Source organism: Echeneis naucrates, chromosome 6, assembly GCF_900963305.1.
Source record: "Echeneis naucrates chromosome 6, fEcheNa1.1, whole genome shotgun sequence".
Classification (NCBI taxonomy): domain Eukaryota; kingdom Metazoa; phylum Chordata; class Actinopteri; order Carangiformes; family Echeneidae; genus Echeneis; species Echeneis naucrates.
Genome location: NC_042516.1, coordinates 8492301 through 8515790, shown reverse-complemented (window position 1 = coordinate 8515790; position 23490 = coordinate 8492301). Strand labels below are relative to the sequence as shown.

The following is a 23490-nucleotide window of genomic DNA, read 5'->3' as shown; positions in this document are numbered from 1 at the left end:
ACTGTGCTTCAGATTTACATTAATAACATGGCTCAGCAAGCAATTACAAAGCATTGCTGTGGTCTGAGTGTACACAAATCATCTGCGTGAGTGGTCACTCAACCTTTACTACCGGTGTGTGTCTATGTAGATCACACACACTGTGGACACAAGTTAAACTAATTTACCATTTAATGATCCAGACGGAGTAACTTGTAACTGGCCAAATCTAAATTTTGCTGAATTCATTCAGGGCTCAGTCGAGCTGAGCCGATTTCTATCAGAACAGGAAGTCCGGAAAAGCAGGGGAAAAGGGCGTCAGAAAGAAAAAGAGACTGCACTTCAAAATCTAGTACTGTAGCTTAGAGTGATGTAGCAAAAAAAAAAGAAAAAATAAAAAATAAAAAAGAGAGACAAGTAAAAACAAAGACCCCAAACAAAAGCCCTACAAACAAAAAAATTCAAACAATGAAAAGAGTTGCATAAGAAAAATAAAAGACTTACTCAAAGACAGTTTGTTAGTGTTGTCCTTTCCTGGTAATAATTTTACCCCTCTGGATTTAAGCTCTCCAGAGCTTTTCACTGGTCAAGAGCAATAGAAAGAGTTCATTAGATTAAAGAAGTTACAGTATTAGATGTGAGAAGACACAGTACAAGTGTTTCTTTCTCTGGATAGTACTCGTTCCTACGAAGAATATCAACATGTAATTGCAACTGTGGTGCATCTTTTTCAACAAGAATTGATTCAACTGCTCCATTGCATTCCTTTGGGTTACCTTGGCAATTCTATAAAACCTAAATTAGTTTTTTGTTTTTTTTTTATGTTTATCTGTTCACATAATGCCAAGATATTAAACAGTGGATAGAAATTGATCGGTCAGAGCAGATTTAAGGGTTATAGCTTGTATGGGGATATATGGAGCAGAATCAAAGAGCAGCCTGAGGCCTGCAATTCTACATGTCTTAAGAGAGTATAATTAAACGCAGCAGGAGCCAGATTGCATACAAAAGTCAGGTGATGCAAGGGCCTGTCATAATTATGAAGTACAAAACAGAATAGCCATAAGCACTGAATGGTATAACAAGCAAAACATGGTTATTTTAATTTTATTTTAATTCTGTAGATCAACTTGTTTATCCAAGCTGTTACACACATCATCAGTGGCCAGATAAATTTTTGCTTTATATTAATGGAAAATATATAAATGCTCAACCACTGTACAACAATGCACTGGAATATTTGAGAAATGAGATTTTTCATGTTATTTATTTTATGTCTTCACCACACAAGCACGTTATTGAAAAGTTTTTATGGAGCTGTTTACGGTGCAGCTGCAGTTTGCATATCTGGCTTAGAACCAGGCTGTAAACTACTGTGGTATAGAATGCAGCATATACGCTGACTTTAAAGTCATGCCAGAGAACAATGTTAGGGTAAATGGATTATTGGGCTGCCAGAACTGACTTTTTACAAGAGGAAAAGTATATACAGCATTTATCTCTCAAATATTTGATTAACAAGGCCCTTTGAAGTCAATGGCTTGGAACAGAAAACCCACCTACAGAGGGGGTATTAATCAAACTGTTTAATATTCAGTTAAGAGAGATCAAAAACATGTTTTGTAATTACAGCGCGCTTTTCCTACGATGATCCCTTTTCGCTCAAGAAGGGGGCCCTCTATTATGATGTGCAAATGAAGTAATCATGTCTTACCTTGATACTGAGCCCTGAAGCCTTTGTGGCGGTGGTTGCTCTCTGTAACGAAATGCAGCCGTAGCCAGTTTTTGTTGCTGATGATGGGTGCTGGAATGTTCATTCCAGTTAGCCTGAGTGTAAAAGTCGCAAATAAAAGAAAACACGTCATCTCTTACAACTTTCCTTCATAAACGTTTTGGTCTTTGCAATTCTCATGTTGTCATTATCAACTAAAAACACGAAAAATCGGCATTTAAGTAAAATGAAAAGGCGTGGATATGACAATATTGGAGATATAAACGTTTTTTTAACCTTAGCTCTGCATAGTCTAGGTTCAGTTTGTGGAAAACAAATACTATTACAAAGAGAAAAGCTTTGTATGTTTTTCAAATACAGACATAGTAATGTATGCGTGGTTGTCTCTGACAAATCTGTGTGCTCAGAGCACATCTGATTGCTGCTGCATCTATGTTTTTGATCAGAATTTCTATTCAACGTGTAGCCATAGCATCAGGGATGCGCTATAATTGTAGAGATTAAAAGTTGCTAAGGGCGTTCTCATTTGTCTGGCTAACCAGCTCAGACATTTTTCTGCTGCCTTGAAATCCCTGCACCACTGCATACCAAAGTACACAACGCCATTCCAGCTTTTAAACAGAGACTTGGAATAGGCTGAAAAGAGGCACGGTGCAGTTCAGCCTTGTGTTCCCAAATTAGCACAGGATGAGAAAAACAAAGTGTTACTGCATGCATAGTCATGTTTAGTGTCTTTTTGTGCGTAATTTCTTCTGCACGATTTGGCATTTACTGCAAAGCTACAGGAGGCACAGGGAAAACAGGAGAAAAATTAAGTGGCAGTGAAAGAAAGAAACCAAAACAAAGCAATGAGGAAGAAAAACAAGGTGACTTTTTCCCTGGTGGACAGTATACAGTAGCACAACAAAAATACACAGGTGAGTCCATTTGACATTAGATTCCTGCTTATTAATTTCATCCATTGCGTTAGTAAAATACAAGGAACAGGCAGATTAGAGACAGTAGATGAGGTGAGGAGAAGAGGATGGCAGCTGCTAGAGAAGAATTAAAAGGAAATTGATTTTCACACGAAAGTTGACCTTTTCCATTGCGTCACTAATAAAATGCTAATGACACCAACATAAGGACAGAATGAAAAAGAGCAGCCATCAAGTAGCTGAAACTGCCCACATATTTCCTGTAATAGAATCTGCAAATCACAAATCACAAGATTTCTGCTGAAAGTCTAAAGGAAAATGGATAGTGACAATAAAGCTGTACCCATCGAGAAGGTGGCTGGATGCTTCAGGCGGCAAAGGAGTGATGTTGGAAAATTTAAGACTAGAAGAGGTGAATTTACTGTTGTCACAACAGCAAAGTCTGGCAGAGCAAGTGAAACATGATATTCCATGACCAGTAAATAAGGCATGAATGACATCATAGAGTGGACTTACTCCAGCGCTTACATTTTTTACCAATGTGCACCAACCATCTATTCTTTCATGTGGTTCCAGTGTGCATGCAGAAACCTTCCAGGTACATAAAAGTTCAAAGTGAAGACATACAAAATGTAGTGCAGCATGGTTTCTGGGACGTCTGGCTTGCAGAGTAGCACTACCCTCACTTCTCCCTCCAGCAACTGAACTCCCAGTAAAAACAGATGCCAAGATGAACACAAATGTGATCATAGGCTGGAAGCTGACAGAGAAGGAAGAATTAGCGCGTGAACTGTGACCTGAGAAATTGATTACTCAAGTTGGCAAAACACTCCCATAATTTCTTAGTTAATAATATTAAATATTGCGAATAACTGCAGCCTACAAGGATAAAGCTTGATCTTTGCTAAATATAATTTGACTGATAGAACAGAATTTCCTTCCTCAAGTTGCACTTATATGTCTGGTTTGTCATTTTTAACATTTTACAAAATATTTGCCATAGTTACTTGTCAATGTAACTGTCATGGGTACAGATACATGATTTGTGGAAAGTCATTTTGCCCAGTCTCCTTAAATCAGATAAGAGTGCAGAATGAGAGACATAGATGAGAAAATAAAATGAAAAAAAAAAAAAGGGAAAATGCATTGCTGTCTTGATACTTGCTTCATAGATATGGAATATGTCTTTTTGGGAGATGACTTCCTGGAATGAGTGGAGTGGCTCTATCCAGTTTGTATCATGCATGCTTCATGGCAGAGTCTCCAGAAAAAGTGGTAGATTCTGACAAAGGTTGTGGGGCTCATAAGGTTCTCTGAGCAAAATGTGGCTAATTTGATAGGATGAGGGGTTGAAGGGAGCAAGGACATCTCATCAAAATACCAACATAATGAGTCCCAGTGTGCAGGCACTGTGGCCAAGCGTGGCCTTGAGTCCAGAGCAATAAGCTGAAATCTCAGGTGCCTGAGCTTAGTTTCACAGAGAGACAGGTTATATGTAGGTGTAGCCCAGATAATGAGCGATCAATGCTAATTTGTCAGAAAAGATGGGGCTAGATTATTCTGTCATTTCCTCCCACATGTATTGCATAAAACCTGACAAGAGGGAGTAATTGCTAGAATATTTGATATGAAAAGGAAAAAGCTGTTGCACTCCCTCATCGAGTTACTTTCTCTTCAGAGGCAGGTCAGGAGATGTGTTTTACAGCTTGGTGCTTATCTGCCAGTACAAAGGCTTCAGAAAACAGTGTCTCAGTCACTGCATACGCAGTAGTCTCTCACATTAATTGCCCCGACGAAAAACCTGAGTCTAACATCATTCATTTTACTTAAATTAAACCCATTTTTCCCACTCAAAATATAGTGGAGAATAGTGTTTGGGGACATTTTGGTAGGTTATATTTTACTGGGGTAGATCAATAATAAATCCCAGAAAGAAAAAAATGAATCCAGCACACATGGTAGTCGCACCAACGACGGTAATTTAGCAGCAGGAAACCTCTGGCTCTTAACCCTCTTTGAATATTATCATCTTCTCTGACAACTATTTAGTCACTCTGTTGGAATAGCATTGTTCATATTCAGTGAACAAAGCTAAATATTGCCAGATTGCTAAGTGTAGCGACAATTATTCAACACTCTTAGCTTTTCTTAATGTCTACAACATGGAAAAATCAATGTTATGGTATGGAATGGGAAAAAGTCATCAAAAAAAGAAATCTGATTACATTTCATGGAATATTAGGGAAAAAAGTGGGTGCAACAAAAACTTTCATGTTCCGTATTTGAAATAATGAGTGACACATAATCCACATCTTGTTGTTTTTGACCTTTTAGAACATCACGGTACAATCATAGAAAAGGTCAGAGTAGAAACAAATAACTGTTGAACTGAACTCTAGTGTTTAAAAAGGAAACGGAGATTTCCCCCCCACTGTGATTGAAGTGCAGGCGCACATCAACCTTCTGCAGAATGACAACGATTAAATCAATAAAGTCATTTGCAGAGGACTGGAAAGGAAAGGAAAGGAAATTTGCTCTGATAGAAATCTTCAACGGGATCAAAAGGATAAATCCTGCAAAGAGATATCAGCAAAACATAATTGTTTTTCCCAGAGTCAGGACTCAGGAGAAAGTCCCCCATCAGCAACTGATTTTCAGCATTAATAATTGTGATGAAAAAATGTTATAATCATCCCCCCTCCTGGACGTCCATTGTAAAGAGGCGGCTTCCTTTCCCTCTGTTCTCACCAGATGGTGATGATGATGAGCCTGTCTCGCTGCCTAGCTTCTATGTGCCCCTTGAGAAGCTAACTGGGTTAGCAGCTACATGCTCACAACAGTCTCTGGAGCAGCCCGTCCTGGTCCGCTCTAATAGATCCAGAAAACGTTGTCCTCCCCAGACGACCCCATCAGTATCACATGGAAAACGTTCCAGACACTTTTCCCCAACTGCTGTGTCCAACTGCGAGTGCACTCCTCCCACCCTGCAACTACTTCCTGCCCAACGGAGGACCGGCCGCTTCAGCGGTGAGTGATGATCTCATTGGTGCAGGTGACCCTAATTCAACTGATTCTGCACCTGCACTGAATGCACTTTTGGAGAATTTGGAACCTTTGAATATCTAGCCTTGGTTATTAGAACTCAGAAGTACATTCTTGCATTAACTATCTATAGACCCCCAAATCCCAATCCTAACTTCTTACTTGAGTTTTCTGAATTATTGTCGATTGCTCTTGTCAAACATGATAGAGTAGTCTTACTGGGCGATTTCAACTTGCATATAAATGGCTATTCTGGTACTAAAGCTATGGACTTTATGGGTCCTGTGACCAGCCTTGGCTTTGCCAAGCAATAAAATACACTGGACCTTATCTTTATATAGGGTATCAGCGCTGCAGTTCCATTTATCTTAGAGGTTCCAGTTTCTGATCACTGTTGTATCTTTTTCACTGTCTCCTTGTGTACTCCAATTAAATGTCCAGAGCCTGATACTTGTACTTATTGGCATTGTCATTGATACCAATGCCAAGTCTATACTGGACTAATGTAATCCAAATTTTCACAATTTGAATCGTGTATTTCTTGACTTGCTTCACTCTGTGGCTCCTCTCACAACCAGAAAACGCACTCAGACTAAATCGGGTTTTCAGATGACACTTGCACAGAAAATTTGAACACAGGTGGCGCAAGACTAAACGAGAGACATCTCGCCCTGCCTGGGTTGAGCGCTTCAACACTTATAAATATGCACTTTCAGTTGCTAGGACAGCATACTTCTCTCACCTGATTAACACTAATAGAAATAATCCACGGGTTCTGTTTGATACTGTTGCTAATCTCACACAGAGGACCCCTCCCAATGCCTCCTCTGTTAGTGCAAATGAATTTCTGAACAAATTAAATTGAGTTTATTGTGGATAAAGTCAATAGTCGGCACCCCTCTGACAGCTTTGAACTCTTGAACACTCTGACCATGGCAGGCTCTAGGACTTGGACCAACTTCACTCTCTCACAATTTGAATTACATTCCCCTGAGGGCTTAAACAGCTTGGTAACTGCTTCTAAATCTACAACCTGCATATTAGATCCTATACCATCCAAACTATTCAAGGAACTGTCTCCTGTTTTAAATAGCTCTACTCTTAATCATAAATGCCCATAAATGAGTCGCTTTCCTTGGGCTCTGTGCCCTCTGCCTGCTTAAGAAACCTAACACTGATCCATTTATTCTGAACAATTATAGGCCAATTTCCAATCTTCCCTGTAACCACCTGGCTAAATAACATTAATCTCTATGACAAATTAAAATCTGGTTTTCAGCCCTGTCACTCCACAGCTTTGACCAGACTACTTATTACTTTTTACTCTGGCTAAAGATCACCACTACTGCTTCTTGACCTGAGTGCAGCTTTTGATACCGTTGACCACAATATACTGTTACATTTCCTGAAGAAGATTATTGGTATCCAGGGGACAGCATTGTCATGGTTTCACTCATATCTATCAAACAGAACCCATCATATCAGTTACAACAATACGATCTTTGAATTCTCAGATGAGAATTCCACTGCTACGCTGACGATACACAGCTGTACCCATAAAACCATAGGACACCTCTCAAATCACAAATCAAGAAACATGCCTGTCAGAAAAAAATGGATGAACCTAAATTTCCTACTGCTGAATGGATAAAACAGAGCTCTTGGTTGTCAGACTAGCCAATCATAGTCACCAGTGTGAGAACCCTAACATTAACATTGATGGCTGTACTATTTCAGAAAGGCCGGCCCTGAAATAATTTTCGATCCGCATCTTAATTTTCATTCACATATTAATGCCATCGCCAAGTCAACTTTTTTTATTTTTCATCTCAGGAATATTGCCAAGATCGGTCCCATTTTAGCACTATGTGATGCTGAAACTGTAATCCACTCTTTGATATCCTCCAGACTGGATTACTGTAATGTCCTCTTCTCTGGTCTACTTAAATCTGCCACTAGAGGTCTCCATCTCGTTCAGAATGCTGCAGGTAGAGTATTGACTAAAACAAGGACATTTGCACATAGAACACCCATTCTGCCCTCTCCCCACTGGCTACCAATACAAGCTACAGCTTATTTCTAGGTACTCCTTTTAACTTTCAAAGCTCTGGATGGACTTGCTCCGTCCAATATAATCAAGCTAATCACACCACATACACCAGTACCCCCCCTTCAGTCTGGTCTTCTGGTCATTCCTCTTGTGAAAAAGACATAATTTGGCTGTAGAGCCTACTGTGCCCTCTCCTTTGGAATGGCCTCCCATCGCTTGTTGAAGACGTTTGTTCGGTAGACATTTTAAAATCAAGACTAAAGACCTACGTTTATACATTTTATTACATGCTACCCTAGCGAACCTTTCTTTCTTTTAATATCCACTGATATTAAAACATTGATGTTTTCACTATTACTGTTTGTTTGCTGTATATGTGTCTCATACAAGCCTATTCTAGAGTTTTTATGATCCACTTCATTCTTAACATCCCTTTTATGCGATGTTAAAATTATGGTTGTTATAATTTGTGTTTTTATTGTACTTTTTACTCTCTGTATTGTTTTTCACATAGACTAAAGTGTTTTGAGACCATTCTGCATGGTGATTCTACACTTTAAATAAAATTTGATTGATTGATTTACAGGGAATTTGTATATTATTACATCTATGTATTTTTTTCCTCATTATTAATTTCTCTGAGAATAAATCTGTGTGTACTATAATTGCTCTTTATCCTTTTTCCTCAGCACTGAAATTCAAAATCATTTTCAGGGATCAGGGTTTCTTAATTTGCAATTCAAGTCAATCCAAAGTTTAATTCATGTTTATCACTTGATAGCTATCCTTGTTACTGCAGGTTGAGGGAGGACAACAAGTTAAAGTGGGTCACTTTTTACGTCTATTTGCCTGAGAAAAGCAAACAGAAGATGTTAAATCTGCCTGATTTTGAGGTTCCAAGCTGTCAATCATATTTAAGCAGCCCTAAGCCTCAAGGGTGAATTGACACTTTGCTAGTCTCCACTTGCAACTGGAGTTGGATGTTCGGATACCTCAAAGTCTAGCTGTGCGTCGGCCTTGTATGTGGTCAGTGGCCCCAATAAAACCGAGGGAGAGTGAGAGCAATGGATTTTATGAGCACGAGGGAATCGTTTTCCCTGAATTGCGTCTATTTGCCTGTCTCTTTGTTTACTTGGCCAAGCTGAAGCATTCTTTCAAAAATTCTGGACCGACCGCGCTAAAGCTCACATGGTCCCATTTGGATTGAACCTCTTACGACTCTGCCTAACAGCCACCGACATTTCGTGACATATAATCACATCATCTTGGACAAAATCCAACACATCATTGCCCTTCATCATATCGTACACTGCCTTACCAGACAAATAAATACAGCGTGATGGACGGTGAAATGCAGAAATGAAAAATGAAAATGATAGGTCATGTTTGTTTTTTCCTCACACAGAAAAGTAGCCTAATAGCAGACTGGGTCATTGGACATTTCGAGTGAGCTAAAGATATTTTTGAAAATATGCTTTTAAGGTTAAAATTTGTGTGACCATGAAGAATGTGATGGCATGCAATGTAACAAAGGAAACTGTTAATTGTTTGTGTGAATATATGTGTAAAAGTGGGTTTATGTGTGTATGCAGTGTATTAGTTAGTGAATTTTGGAAGGCAGTGAACAGATGGCACGAAAAGCTCTGCTGTAGAATACTCCCATGTAGTAAATGTAAGCATAAACAAACAGGGAAAGGGACATGCCTCCAAAAACAATTGTGTTCTGTAATGTATTTCATATTGAATAGCTGTGACTTTATTCATGCATGCACTATTTGTAAAGCCTCTAAATGTGATTTATTTAATAAAAATAGCATTATATTTAGTATTTTAAAGAACATGCAGTTACTGTTTATAAGTTAATGGAAACTTCAGCCACTGTACAAATATATCTTTTAACTTGAGCTACAGTTTCTAAAAGCTTTCATTTTTAAGTTGGAAGACATCTTAAAATGTTACTCATGCATGATGATTTATGTCAGATTTACAGAGGAGAAAAGTGGGCTTATTTGACAAAATAAACAAAATAAATAGCAAAAATTATTATGGATTGTTTTTTTACTGAACCACTTGGCACCATTTTTATTTAATACTGTTCATCAGTAGACTCAAGACACAAAGCATATGCCACTGAGGCTCTGAGGTATTTTGACTGAGATGCATAACTGCTAGTAAAAGAGTTAATTTTCAGACAGTCAGGTTACCTGATGGGTCTGTCAGAAAGCATCGGTGTCATCCTATATCAACTCCCTGTTGTACTCTCTTTAGCTATGTCAACATGCACCACTTTGCAGTCACCGCCACACTTAGATCTCCCTCTGCCTCTGTTTTGTTCTCTGACAGTGTCGGTCTCCCTCTAACCCTGTGATCACAACTCGCAGCGACAACAAAGCTCATAGCTAAGTGATTGATTCACACTTCTTTCAGCCAATTATAATTACTGCCCGGCAGATCACATAAACCTGGCTCACATTCAGGGCGACAGGAGGTGGAGGAGATAGATAACCTTAGCTTCAAGGTTAAGGTTTTCAGTTGGGAGTGACTTGTAATATCAGGTCTTTACACAGGTCATATATCTACACTGCCCAAAGTATGGTTTTACTTCACAAAGACGCATGCTGGAACAGTAATAAATTCCAGGAGTGTCATACATTTGACACAGCAGCGCTGCTCCTTCCCATCTGAGCAGGCTGTCCATTACCAACAGTAAATAACTTATGTTACACTAAGAGCGGCACCATGCAGGCAAGCTTACCAGATTGTTCCCCTCAGAAAGAAACAAAGGACAAGAAGAAGTGCACCTCTGCACACCTCAGTCACTTGAATGTTTCTTTTCCTGCTCTATAAACTGCTTTTAGACCCAGATAGCAGGTACAGTATTGTTGATGCCGAAAACCTGTTGGCCTATATTTGGTTGGTTTTTTTGTTTTGTTTTGTTTTTCCCCCATACAGAATCAGAAATTATGAAGGCAATGGATACAGAACTGGTAAATCATTCTGTCATTCCTAAAAAAAAAAAAAAAAGAATGTTCAAAAGTATATATGAATGGCAGTCAGCTGGCTTCAGTTGCTTTAGCTTCAAATACATAGAACTGATATTTCAGTCCTGCTTCTATCTGATATTAAATGGTCATGCACAACCATACATATTAAAGCTTTGTTCATATGCATTCTCTAAGATCTCAGCAGGCAGGCCTCCTCATTATCCAAAGAACTAAGACATAATCCTGACGTTACACAGAATAATCTTATCAAGGACATAACCCTCTTTGGAGTAAACTCAGAGCTGTAGACTTGCAGAAGATGGGGCCACACTTAATTTGTGTTTGCTGTCACTATACAGAGTCTGACACAGTATACAGTACCAGTATACAATTTCTAATTATACAAAGTTTACACAAACATAAACTTTTGATCGATCCAAATTAAATCTTATTATTGGACTCCCGTAGTTATAATTGACTAACTACAATTGCCACATTCATTTTTTGCTGTTGTTTTCTGATCTTATAGCTTTACTGCACCTCAATCAATCAAAAATGATCTAATTGCATCTCTTCTATTTTTATTGATTTTATTGAGTTTGGAGCTGCAGTGTTTCAAGCATGCTGAAATGCTTTTTGTGATTCTGCATGACACAAATTAACTTCACTTTGGGATTTTGTTGAAAGTTTCTTCAGAACTGACTTCATGTTTATAAGAAACACTAATTGTGATAAAAGCCCTAACATCTCTTTATTACAAAGCTTACATTTTGACCTACATTGAGTTTGGCAGCAAGGTTTTATAACAGAATATAGGCCATTTAACAGCTCCACTACACTATAAAATTTTAATTATTTTCTTCAACACATTATCTTTTTTCCATGGAACAAAATCATCAAAAAAAGAAACCACACCAACCAGCCTCCTATCACACCTTTCTGTGAACACTGTGCAACACACAAAAACAAAAACACACAGACACATATCCACTTCCAGATGCACTATAACTATTTATGTAACAATTTAATACCCATGTAATGAAATACAAACAGCAACCTGAATCTTTCTTCCAGCTCAACTCACCAGATGGTTGGCGGTTCTGATCCCTCAACTTCCAGATAATCGGACTTATCCTCCATCTGAAATTCAGTGAACACCAGGGAGATGGTGTCCCCTGGATCTGCCAGAATGGTCCACTTACACTCCCCACTGCTGCCCAGACCTCCGGCACCTCCACCTCCACCAGTGCCAGGGGAGTCACCACTGGGGAAATCAAAGCTGGAGATGAGCCCGCTGGAGCCCCTAAGGGTGCCACCGCACGTGTCCTCCGCTGTCAGTCACAGGGGGGAAAGGGAGGATGGGAAGGGAGTGGGGAGAATAGACAGATAGTCTCCAGGTTATTTCACAGATGTTATTCAAAGTTCGACATGGGAGAAAAAAGTGGCTGCAGGCATTAAACAATTGTACCTGTCCGCTCAGAAAAAGGCAAAACCGGAAAAAGCCCAATATAAAAGCTGAGGTGACAAAGGCCATTAATATAAAAAAATGTTTTTGTTTTTAACACTTGCATACACTGCAAAGTCCAATACTTAGAGATAATTCCAACACAATTATGTGATTGGTAACAGTACAAAACACAAAAAGAAAAGGTTGCTTGATTTTTCTTGACAATGGTGAGAATGATGAAGCATTCATGCAAGTGACAATGGGCAGAACCATTTATCAATCAACTGTGAACAAATTCTGTCACAGTTTCCTTTCTATGTGGGAGTAGAAATCCTGACTCCATCTTTACTGACTTTTCTCCCATTCTACAAATATGTCTCTTCCCTCCATCCAAGAGTCAGTCATTTATCATCAAGTCCTTGGAGCCCCCTCATATTTCAGGAAACAAGCAAATGGTGATAAACAGGGCTTATAATGCTGTGAAATTGTATATAGTTTTTTCCAGTGTGGGGAGCAGGAGACGCCAGTTGAATGTTAATGCACTTTACCATAACAGTGACTTGCTCTCTTTCACTCCACGTCCCTTTTCCCTTCTCTCCCCCACCCTTTCTATTACTTCTCCATCTCTCTCTCCATTTCTCTTTTCCGAGCCTTCTCAGATCTTTCTACTATTGCTCACCAGCCTTCCCTCTATCCCTGTATTCGTTTTTCCCCACTTAAGAATTCTAATGATGGCAGGGCTTTCACAGTTTTCACATCATTTAAGACTAAAATGTGACACTCAGCTGTGCCAACTGAAACCTTTGATGGCTCAGTGCTCCACTCAGGGCTGTCAGAGCTGCCAGCCTTGGAACATTCCTGTGTGTGGCATTACACGATTGGTCAAGGGACAAGGAAGCGGATGTATGAAATTCAAAAGAAGAAAGAGAAAAAGAAGGCGAAAATTGGAGGCCAGGAAAAGCTAGTTAGCCTGATTCATGAAACATTAGTAGAAGCATAGGAATTGATCAGTCTTAAAGGCTTAAAGGAAGGGTAGAGATGGTAAAATGATACATTGTGTCCACACATAAATGATTCATATCAAGGGCAGACTCTCATTTATAGAGGATATCAAGAGAAGGCTTTCAGCTGTTGAATGTCTACAGCCCTGTAACAACAAAACCATGTGGAGTCATCATTTCCTTCAGGTTTAAATGATCAGTTTCCACCATAAAAACTTATCCTGACTTACAAGTTTAAGATGACATATTAAAGGGTGCCTAGTAGATCTGCAGAGAAATTGGGTGTTGGCTGAAATAAAACTGGTATTAAAATGCTGGAGAGAAGTAATATTACTTTTTAACTTCAAGACAGAAAGACAGGTGGACAGCATGGGGTGTCATAACTATAGTTAATTCTAGAAAAGCAGTCAGAAGAGACAAAAGCAATTAAAAGGTAAAGACAAAAAAAAGCAAAAAATCTCTGCAGCTAAGCACAGGCTGAAGATGCATGCTGCTCTATAAATGGCTTCAAGCAAAAGTAATCCTCTGGGTTTCAAATATCACCAATTTAGGAACCACAAGAATGAGTCTTAAGCTTTTATAACTCATTAAGATTTTAAATTCCTCAACGCCTCATTTACAGCCTTAGTGAAAACCTTGAGTAAAATTTTGAGGTTTTCATGTCAGGTATAAAAAAAATAAATAAATAAAATAAAATAAAATAAATAAACAAAATAAAACATCACATATAAATCCTAAACACGAAATACAATTCAATAGCAAAACAAAATGCAAAAAAATATATATATAAAAAAAAAAATCAATAATGAAAACGAATAATAAAATATAATATCTAAATGCATTGATAAATATCTAAAATTATAAAAATAAAGCCAACCAGTTTTACGGCTGCATCCAAAATAATACAGTATGTAGGACTGATTCTGTGTTCCTAATAGACTGACACCATAATATTTGGTAATGCTGTAGACTTTCACTAATTGTGTGAGGAATATAAAATGCTGCTTGGAATTTTTCTTAGGTGTTTCACAATGATGATAATTGTTTGTTATTTGAATATCTTTAATGAATGTAAAATAAACACTATTTACACAATGCAATTAGTTGTATAGGCCAAAGGCCAATACCACGCCTATGTACAGTCATAATGTATTTCAAAACACAACCCAAAAGTAAATGTTGTGATACAATTATTGCTTTATAGATTATCTTTTTTTCATAATCAGTGTAAACCAAATAACATGATTAATCATCCAGCCCTGTTTCAGAGCAACACAGTGGTCATTTAAAAAGAAAAAAAGCTGATATATATCTAAATCTCAGTGCCCAGGAGCATGTTTTTCTTGATGTGGCGAGGCACAATGTTTGGACATTGACATGTTGACACCTTTGGAGGCAATTTGGTGTTGAGCAGCAAATTATTAAGAGGGTAATATGTGCCTACATGGACAAGTGCACACAAGACACACATACTCAGATTCGAAAGTAGCAGTTATGATATTGATTGGACCATTCCACACCAGAAGTGGCCTGAAATTCACCAGAAGCCAAAAATCAAAAAGCATGGCAGCCTGACAAAGCCTTTAATGACATCTCAAATAAATAAATAAATTAAATAAATAAAACAGTTCTATGGGCTAATTGCCGATATTCCAGCACAGGGCTTCCTCAAGGGGACAAGATTTATTTTCGCAACCACCTCCAATGATAATGACCTCATTTGATTAATATTGTGAATAATTAATATGTCAGCAGTTGTTGCCAATTAAACTGCATGTGAAAATTAGTTAGATGCTTTTTAGAAATTCATTACTGTACAGAATAATTAAGACAGGTTTCCCTGAAAAGCATCCATACATGTTGCTGTAAATTATGCAATAGTAAACTGCTGTCTGAGGCTCGAAAATGCCTCAGCTGGATAATGCCTCCCAGGTTTCCATATTTTCACATGCATTTCCATTTAGGTTGCGTGGCAGCATCTGATGAGCAGTTTGCCAGCTACTACTTACATAAAAGAGGCGACCGAATGCTGGGCAATGTGTTCTTTGACAAATCATTAGAGCATGCTCTGGATTTAGAAGAAGTATCTGTCTCTTTTAAAATTGGTGACAGTGTTAAAAAAATGTTTTAAAAAGATGGTGGTGAGGATTAGGACTGCTTTAGCTGAGCTCATTTACATCACCAGCATCAGCAATCTAATGCTACTTGAGGAGGGATTAAGCCGTTCTCCTCTTGACTTTGATCAGATATACAACACTTGTCTTTCTACTTAGAAATATTTACCCCCCAAGGATAGAAAGGCAAGGCAAAGCAACTTCATTTGTATAGCACCATTCATACATTCAGCAATTCAGGGTGGAAAAGAAGGAACTTGTGTATAATTTTTTCCACTACCTCAGGTTTTTTCTTTGCGATAATCCCTGTGTTAATGCAGATGCAGTAACTGTGTCGACAGTTTATTCCTCATTTAATAAGCCACAGGTCATGTCATGACATCATACATTGATAAAGTTGAGGAATAGGACGGAGCTCTCTAATGGGCGCAGAAATGCAATTTATGCAGCATCATACATATTTCTGTGGATCATTTCATTATAGTGACCATCTTGCTATTTTCAAACTTCAAATACAGTCAGCAATCAGTCAGCAATATGTTAGTACCCCAGCACTATTCACAATGCTTCATATAGGGAGGAGATTTGAACATATCTCTTATGTAGAATATGGAAATATCATCACATTGTCTTACTAATCTTCTAAAATCAATGATAACTGAATATGGAAGTTCACCATGGACACAAATGCTTTTTAAACTATTACCAGTTTTAAAATGCAATAATTCAATGATAGGATTTCTAGCAGTAGCTTGGTGAAGACACTCATCTCTTATCATGTCAGCTCTCAACTTGGCACTCACTAGGATAGGAACATTTTGCCATGGGCAGTTTCAGATTTCAAATCTCAATTTGTTTGGTAGCAACTTCACAAGGCACTGCAGAGAGGACTTTGCATTTAGTCCAGTCACACCAATGGACATAGAAATGTTTTAAAAATCAAAGATGTGCTGTGGCCTAATTTTCCTATTCTGTTGGACAGTGGCTGGAAGCAAGAATGACAGTGTATCTATAGACCATATTCTCTTGTTCCCACAGTGTCCCTGTTTGCTGTCTCGCTGCCTGGTTTAATGAATGTCCAGAGACGATTTAGATGGAAGGAATCGAAATGGGCTCCTGTGAGAGGCAGCAGCAACTCACAATTAGAATAGTCATTAATTCTCCATCTCACTGCCTTTCAGCTTGAATTTGACTCTGCCTGCTTCTTTTTGTCAGACTTCCAGTCTCTTGGACTGCACACTAATATCTCCTTACCCCTCTGTGTTTTCCTGTCAACCTTTTTGTTGGTTTTCAGGGAGACTGTGGCCAAGGAGAACCATACGTTTATGGTTGATCTAAACAGGGCTTTATGTTAGCTTTTCATTAACTACAAGACACTGCATAGTTACGATTCAATTATCACAGGATGCCTTTCATCCTAGGAGCCAAATAAATTCTATTTTCCCTATTAACAAAGATAATAAAATGTGTTAGGGTTGTGTACATTAATTCATAGAGAGACAGAATAAGGGGAAAAAAATATTGACGTACTCTGCTATATCCATACTGACTTCGATGTTGGGCGTCCTGGGTGAACACTGCAGCGAACACGTTTAAATGAAAGCTCACAACTCTGTCCAACAAAAAATTCTATCTTTATATATTCCCCCTATTTAGTAATGATCTCTAATATTCATCACAATCGGCTTCAACATTACTTCATTGCCAGGCATAGTCTGTACGTCTCCTTGCACTTTCTGTTTTTCCTTTTCTACCACTTATGTCAGTTATACACAGCAGGCTGCAATTTGGAGTGAGATGTAGAAAAAAACTGGGAAAACGGTAACAGAGAGAGACACAGCAACAAAATGGGGTGACTGAGGTGTTGGGAGGCAGTCAGGGGTAGACAGTGGATTGGGTAGAGATTAAGTGTTGCTGTGTGTTCAGTGTGAGACAATTGGTGATGAGCAGAAAGGGCAGGATCTCTGAGGAAATAAGATCAAAGGACCATCTGCCCACATACCGTACATGAGCCGGGCTAGATTCAGTGGTGAGAGAGAGTGGCTGAAGCAGTGGCCAGGCCTGAAGAGGACAGATGTTTGTGGCCCCTGGCAATACCTGACACTCTGTTTAAATGGAAAGGAACCCTTCACCAAGCTTTACTGTCCTCACCCATATGCTGAGCCGTTCTCTTTTCGCCGTGCCTTGCATTATAGAATGAGTTCGCATGACCACATTTGCTCTGCTGGTTTTTGGATTTTGTGGGATTGTCTATAAAGGCGAGGGAGACCTTTGACTTAGTGTTGTTTGGATTTTAGATTTAGTAATCCGTGAAAATTTAAAATGTCAATAATTAATTAACACATGCAGCTATTCTCATGCAGTTTGTGAGACTATATTAAATTAAAAAACGGTTAAAAGGAAACAAGTGTCTATTTCAAAATATTCCCATTGTGACAAATTGCAGGAAATAATTGTATCATTATCAGGTAAGGTTAAGTTGATAAAGCCGTTTGGAAACACGAAAGCAGCTCATTCTTTTAGATTCAAATGAAAAGGTCTGGATGTTGAATGGCTTCAATTTTCAACCCTTCTCCCTATGAGCTTTTTCCTGGTGTTGTTTCATTTATGGTACACTGAGGTGGGTGCTGTCTGTAGAAATTACAGTAGCTTTTACTGAGAGATGGTTTGGGTAAAAGGGATGTTTAGATTTAGGGCATAATTACATCAACTCCTAAAGGAATTATCTGTACTTGTAAAGGACTCCCTCTCTTCTTTCCACTATAGGTCATTTTTAGGAATGTCAAGCAATTAAAAAATTTTATCGAGATTAATCAAATTATTTCATGTAGTTAATAAAAAAAGATATTCATTAAAATTTTACACAAAATAAAGATTTCAAGTGAAATTATTGAAAGTGTGGACACTATGTTCATACTAATTGTATTTTCACAACTTAAAAACAACTGGGACAAGAGAAAATTGATTGAAAATTGAAGATGGGTCATTAGAAGCAATCAAATTTATGTGGTGCCGACCATCATCCTCCACTACATAAATCGGCCTGAAATTCGGCCGTTAATTTGTGGGAGGTTGATGCAGCCATTGTTTTTGGGCAAACGCTGTAAGGTGTGGTCAGACATTGCCAGAGCTCAAGCTGCGGCTACAAGATCTATGCTGATGCAATATGTGATAACTGAACTCAGCTTGACAATAACTACACACCGCCATCATTTTGTGACGTGAATCATCTTGCAAAGTTTTGAAGTGAAACTTGCCATTCAAGAGGCCTTTGTACATCACTCACCAGTTGGGCGGGTCTGCCTTTAAATTCAATTACCACACGGAGGCGATGTGAAGCCATGCACAGTCGAATTACAACATTAACAACAGATGAGGCATAAGGTCAAATAGAACTGTGCTAACGGCACAATTTCTGTAACTAGCGATACATTGCGTTAAAGCGGAATTATTGTGTCAACGCCATCAGCTCTAATAATGGTCACTAATCAATACTCAACATTTTCCATTGGCTTGTTAAATTCACGTGTTACAAGGTCAATGGCCAAACGATGCACCTGCAGTCCCATGCATGTACCAGGCAAAGTCTGCCTTTATTCAATACTGCAGGTATGAATGAATAAGTTTGGATTTTAATTTCAGGTGCCCTGACTCTAGATCTGATTCATATGATAAGATGACTTATTTCTTTTTATGTCTAACAGTAGGAATCTTTGGATAGAATGAAAAAGACAGAGCACGAGGTAACATACTTCAGTTAGGCAGCGAGACAGACAGGTCATGGAATGAAAACAGTGGCGTATTTTGTTAAAACTGGCAGAAATTTAAAGAAGAGCCAACCAAGTCCGACCATGGCAGAAACAGAGCATAAAAATGGGCATGTTTAACTCCTGCTTACAGCGTTAATGCATTTAAGCTATCTCATCTCCAGGAATAAATATTTAATTAACCTTTCAAGGCACTGCGGCTCTAATCAACTTTTTGTAACATGAAGTAAAATAAGTCCAGACTCCATCAGATTGAATATAAAGTCATAAATCGAATGAAGACATCTATTAGTACTGAATCTTAAGCACAGGCCAGTCATTGAGAAGTCATCAAACTGTCAATCACTGCAAAGCAATTAGTTTTAAGAAATTCATGGAAATCAAATGACACGAGGTTAAGAGAAGCTCATCATATGCTCATTTCAGAATTCTTGGACAAGCCTCAAATACATAGATAACATCATGTATTGTCCATGACACCATTTAATGGCGTTTTAATTACACAGATGGGAGAAAATTTTGGCTTAAGAAACTGGGAATCATTACATGCAATTGAAAAGATACCCAACTCAATTAAGTCATAAAGAATCCTCACCTCTGCAGATTGGCACAGGAAAGTCCCACACTGACACACCACCTGCATTGGTGACACATGTGAGAAGTGAATGTCCATCAAGGACATAGCCACTGACACAGCGGTAGCGGATTTTGTCACCAATGTTGAACTGAGTGCCATTCAGTATGCCTTTGGGTGGCACACCTGGATTTCCACATGAACTACTTCTCAGCTCTGAAAAAAAAAGAGGAAACAGAAGACAGAACCATTAAGAATAGAAATGTGCTGCTGTGTAAAATACATAACATCACAAAAAAACATGAATAGACACTAAACTCTCTAAAGCACTAAACTTAATGATTCCTAAACAAAGCACAATGAAATAAGACAGGTAAATCACTATGTAAGTCAGAAGTGCAGAAAAGCAGCAACAATAAAAATAAGGTAACTTTCAACAAAATTCCATTAATAATCCATTATTCAATTTAAATCCCCACACAGACACATTTCTGAAGATGACATATTGAAGTTATATATCTTCCACAGCAAAGCAATTCCAAGAAATTACTAGAGTGATTCTATTGTGCCCATGCTCTGACAGGGCAGGTTTATGATAAATTTACTCCATGGTAAACTACTGAGAAATAATTTTTATAAAGATCTACTGTTGTAAGGTGTGATAAACAGCCATGCAGGGCTGTTCAATCCTTTATTCTTTGGTTGAACAAAATCTTCTAGTACATTCCTCTCCTCTGGTAGAGCCCCATAACTCAATCTGAGTCAAAATTCCCCCGTACATGTGCAGTTTTCAAAAAATGTATCAGGAAAGCCAGGACAGGGCAATGACAGATTATGGGCTTCCTTTTGCCTCAGGAGTTACACATTTGTTTTTAAATTGAGTCTGTGGGCCCTATCGTAGCCCAGCACATGAGGAAACACAGACAGTCTGTGCTAATTCAGACCGAGACCGTTGTCATTTTCCTGTCCACTTTGTTTAAATGGCAACACTTTCCCCTATCGGACCTATTGACATTTTTGGCCTTGAAATGAGTCTAAAATGAATAGTGCCACTTTTCCCTGTAAAATTGTGCATGATAAGGCCCAAGTTTTGACTATTTAGCTCGAAAGCAGGAGGGCGCCTGGCCAAAGCTAGCATTAAAAAAAAAAAAAATGAATACCTGTGACAGCCAAACTGCACAATAATGGCCACGGGTCATTCATGCTGAGTACGTTTTGAACAAATTGTTTAAGGTTGCATGATAACCTCAGTGCTGACTCCCCTGTAGAAGGAACTTAACATGTTCTTCTGGAGGGGGGGGGTCAACACCAACACCAAAGACAGGTGGTGTGAATGCTCTGGTTGTTCACGGTATATCTGTCAAGATCATTTCTGTAAAAAAATTGCACTTCATACTGACAAAAACTGAATTAGTATGCTTTCATTACTATGGCCATATACAGTGTATTTTAAAGACACATCCAGTTTGCAAAATCTCCGTACGTAATAGAACAGATGCTCACTCAGCATTGAAACTGGAAAAATTCTGTCCTTTGAATTCAAGTGCACGTGATAGAGTGATAAAGTCTTTGATCGGTTATCCACTGATTGTGATTCTGAAGGCTATCTGCCTCGAGGAGATGACATCAAGTCATATGTATGCTATATGCTCTAATCGTAATTATGGTTAATTATGGTTAATTATGGTAAATTATGGTTACATTTTACTCTTTCCCATGATTTCTATGTGCATAAAATGGCACACACACAAAAAAAGGTCAGATATGTTTAACATCCAGTATTTTCTGAAACCCGCCCAGTGAGGTCATAATATGCAAATTGGATGATTAATGTGCAGTACAGGCCAAATGTTTGGACACACATTGTCATTCAAATGAATAGGAAAGTGTGTCCAAACTTTTGGCCTGTACTGTATTAACCTCATAAACTTTGGGTCATAAGCAAACTTTTTCTCATTTACTGTCAGCCTTTATCTCTAACCACTTTCAAGCCTCAGTCTTTTGATACTTTGATATCAAAATGAAGTATTTTTTTTAACTGGCACTTAACGGGTTAGCTTTGCAATAAAGAATACTGCTTATCCTAATTTGAGGGAAGTGATCAATACAACTCAATTAGCCTGATTAAATCCAAAGCTGTCCCCATTATAAGAATAGGATACTTATTGCTATAGTACAACTTTTGACTAACCATGCAGTGAAGTTGAATTATTATTTTTGATATGAGCCATCTGCTTGTAGCTACTTATTCCAACTGGAAAGCCAGGAAAAAGAAAGTCGGTTTTACACAAACACACTGTGTTATTTTGGCCCAGTGATCAATGAACGCATAGCCAGACATAAAGGGATATTATATTTGAAGCCCTGATCTTGTAGTTGAGTTCATTAGGAACCACGTCTCTGTAGTCGTAATTTCTATGTGAATGTTAATTTCCAGGAATGATTTTAGAAATCCAATTAGTAATCCACTTTACACTGCAGATGCTCACATGCAGCTCTCTCATACAAAAGATCGCTAATGAATGCAATATAAATCGTGACAGCTGTTTATGTTTGCAAGCAAAAATTAAATTAAAAGCTGCAAGCAGCGATGAATGGCAACTCGGAGTGCCCTGCACTCACTCCGACCCCGTTGCATTAAAGCTGAACGCTCGGAGTGGCATCGGTGCAATGTATCATGGGTGTCCACCATGTGGTGCTAGATAGCACCCACCAATCATATGTCATGTTGTAGAGCAGTCTTGTAGTGTGGAGAACACACCATTTGCATATCCTGCTAATCAATGTTTGTGTTATGAATCTGACTTCCTGTGTCCAGTTAGTGGCTCTGTGAGTCTGACTCAGTAAAGACATTTAACATGTTCAGGGCAGGAGTTTTGGCTTGCGTGCAAAATGTTTGGCAAATTTCACAATGAATGCTGGAGTGATACTAATTTCCTATGTTATGGCGACACATTGCCGCCACACCAAGCAGGTAACGGATGATAAAGATTAACTTTTCATCTTCAAGGTCTTGAGATGATTTTGGACTAAAACTGTAAAAAGAGTTATGAGACCTGCAAAATCAACAAAATTGTAACTTCAAATCAAAATGGCCAACTTGCATTTGGACTTGGGGTATGGGTCCATGAAACTATCTTGTGCTGGCCATGACAGATATGTGTACCAATTTTTGTTTCCCCACGTCAATGCCGAGCAAAGGACTCGGCTGTCTTTATTTTCACAATGGCACCGTTGAGAAAATAATAACGCGTGCAGATGTAATAGGGGTCTCACACTTTCGAGAGCTCTGTGCTAATGAATAAAAATGTAACAGGAATTTTTTTAAAAAAGAAAAGAACTTCAGCTTATGCAAACTGACACATTTGTTTTTCTACAAAGAACAACAGGAAGTATTAGCCAACATATGGGGGCAGCACTTCCAGAGGAAATATTTTTGGTACAGCGATTCCATACAATGTAAAGGCAGATGTTTTGAGCAGTGCCTGCCTCCTGCCTCTGTTTCAGCTGGTGTTGGCTCGCAAAAATCGTCCATGCTCATTGGCTAAGCGGCCCAGATACATGCAGACATGCAACACAATGTCTTTATGTGAAGGGTATCGCAGTACTCACTTCAAGCTTCATGCCAGTTGAATAAAAGTTTAACACCTTTGCCACAAAATTTGCAGGTCAAAGAGAAGGAGGCAGTGATGATGTAGAATTCAGTTTTTATTGCATTTCCCTTTGACCTTGACTACATCAAAGGCTCTGAGTCATTCTATAAACTGGATTGTTTCTTGCTTCCTCATGAACAATCAACAGAAAGTTTGAAAGTGAAAGACAGAAAAGTTGAAGTGAAAAACCACTTCTTCAAAATCAAATTGGCTGAAAACCCCAATGTGGC

At 38.5% G+C, this 23490-nt stretch overlaps 1 protein-coding gene across 3 annotated transcripts in view; it reads right to left on the bottom strand.

The window, feature by feature from the left end:
• The window catches only part of LOC115044612 (CUB and sushi domain-containing protein 3-like), a 203345-nt gene that overhangs the window by 140388 nt on the left and 39467 nt on the right, over positions 1–23490 (bottom strand). The window contains exons 4-8 of one of the 3 annotated variants that reach the window (XM_029503739.1): positions 19629–19823; positions 11967–12035; positions 11789–11927; positions 1694–1806; positions 484–561 (exon numbers count right to left, since the gene is read on the bottom strand). In XM_029503739.1, coding sequence (XP_029359599.1) covers positions 484–561; positions 1694–1806; positions 11789–11927; positions 11967–12035; positions 19629–19823 — 594 coding nt within the window. Of the gene's footprint in view, positions 1–483; positions 562–1693; positions 1807–11788; positions 12036–19628; positions 19824–23490 lie in introns of all 3 variants that reach the window. The other 2 variants (XM_029503737.1, XM_029503740.1) reach the window with 2 other exon arrangements.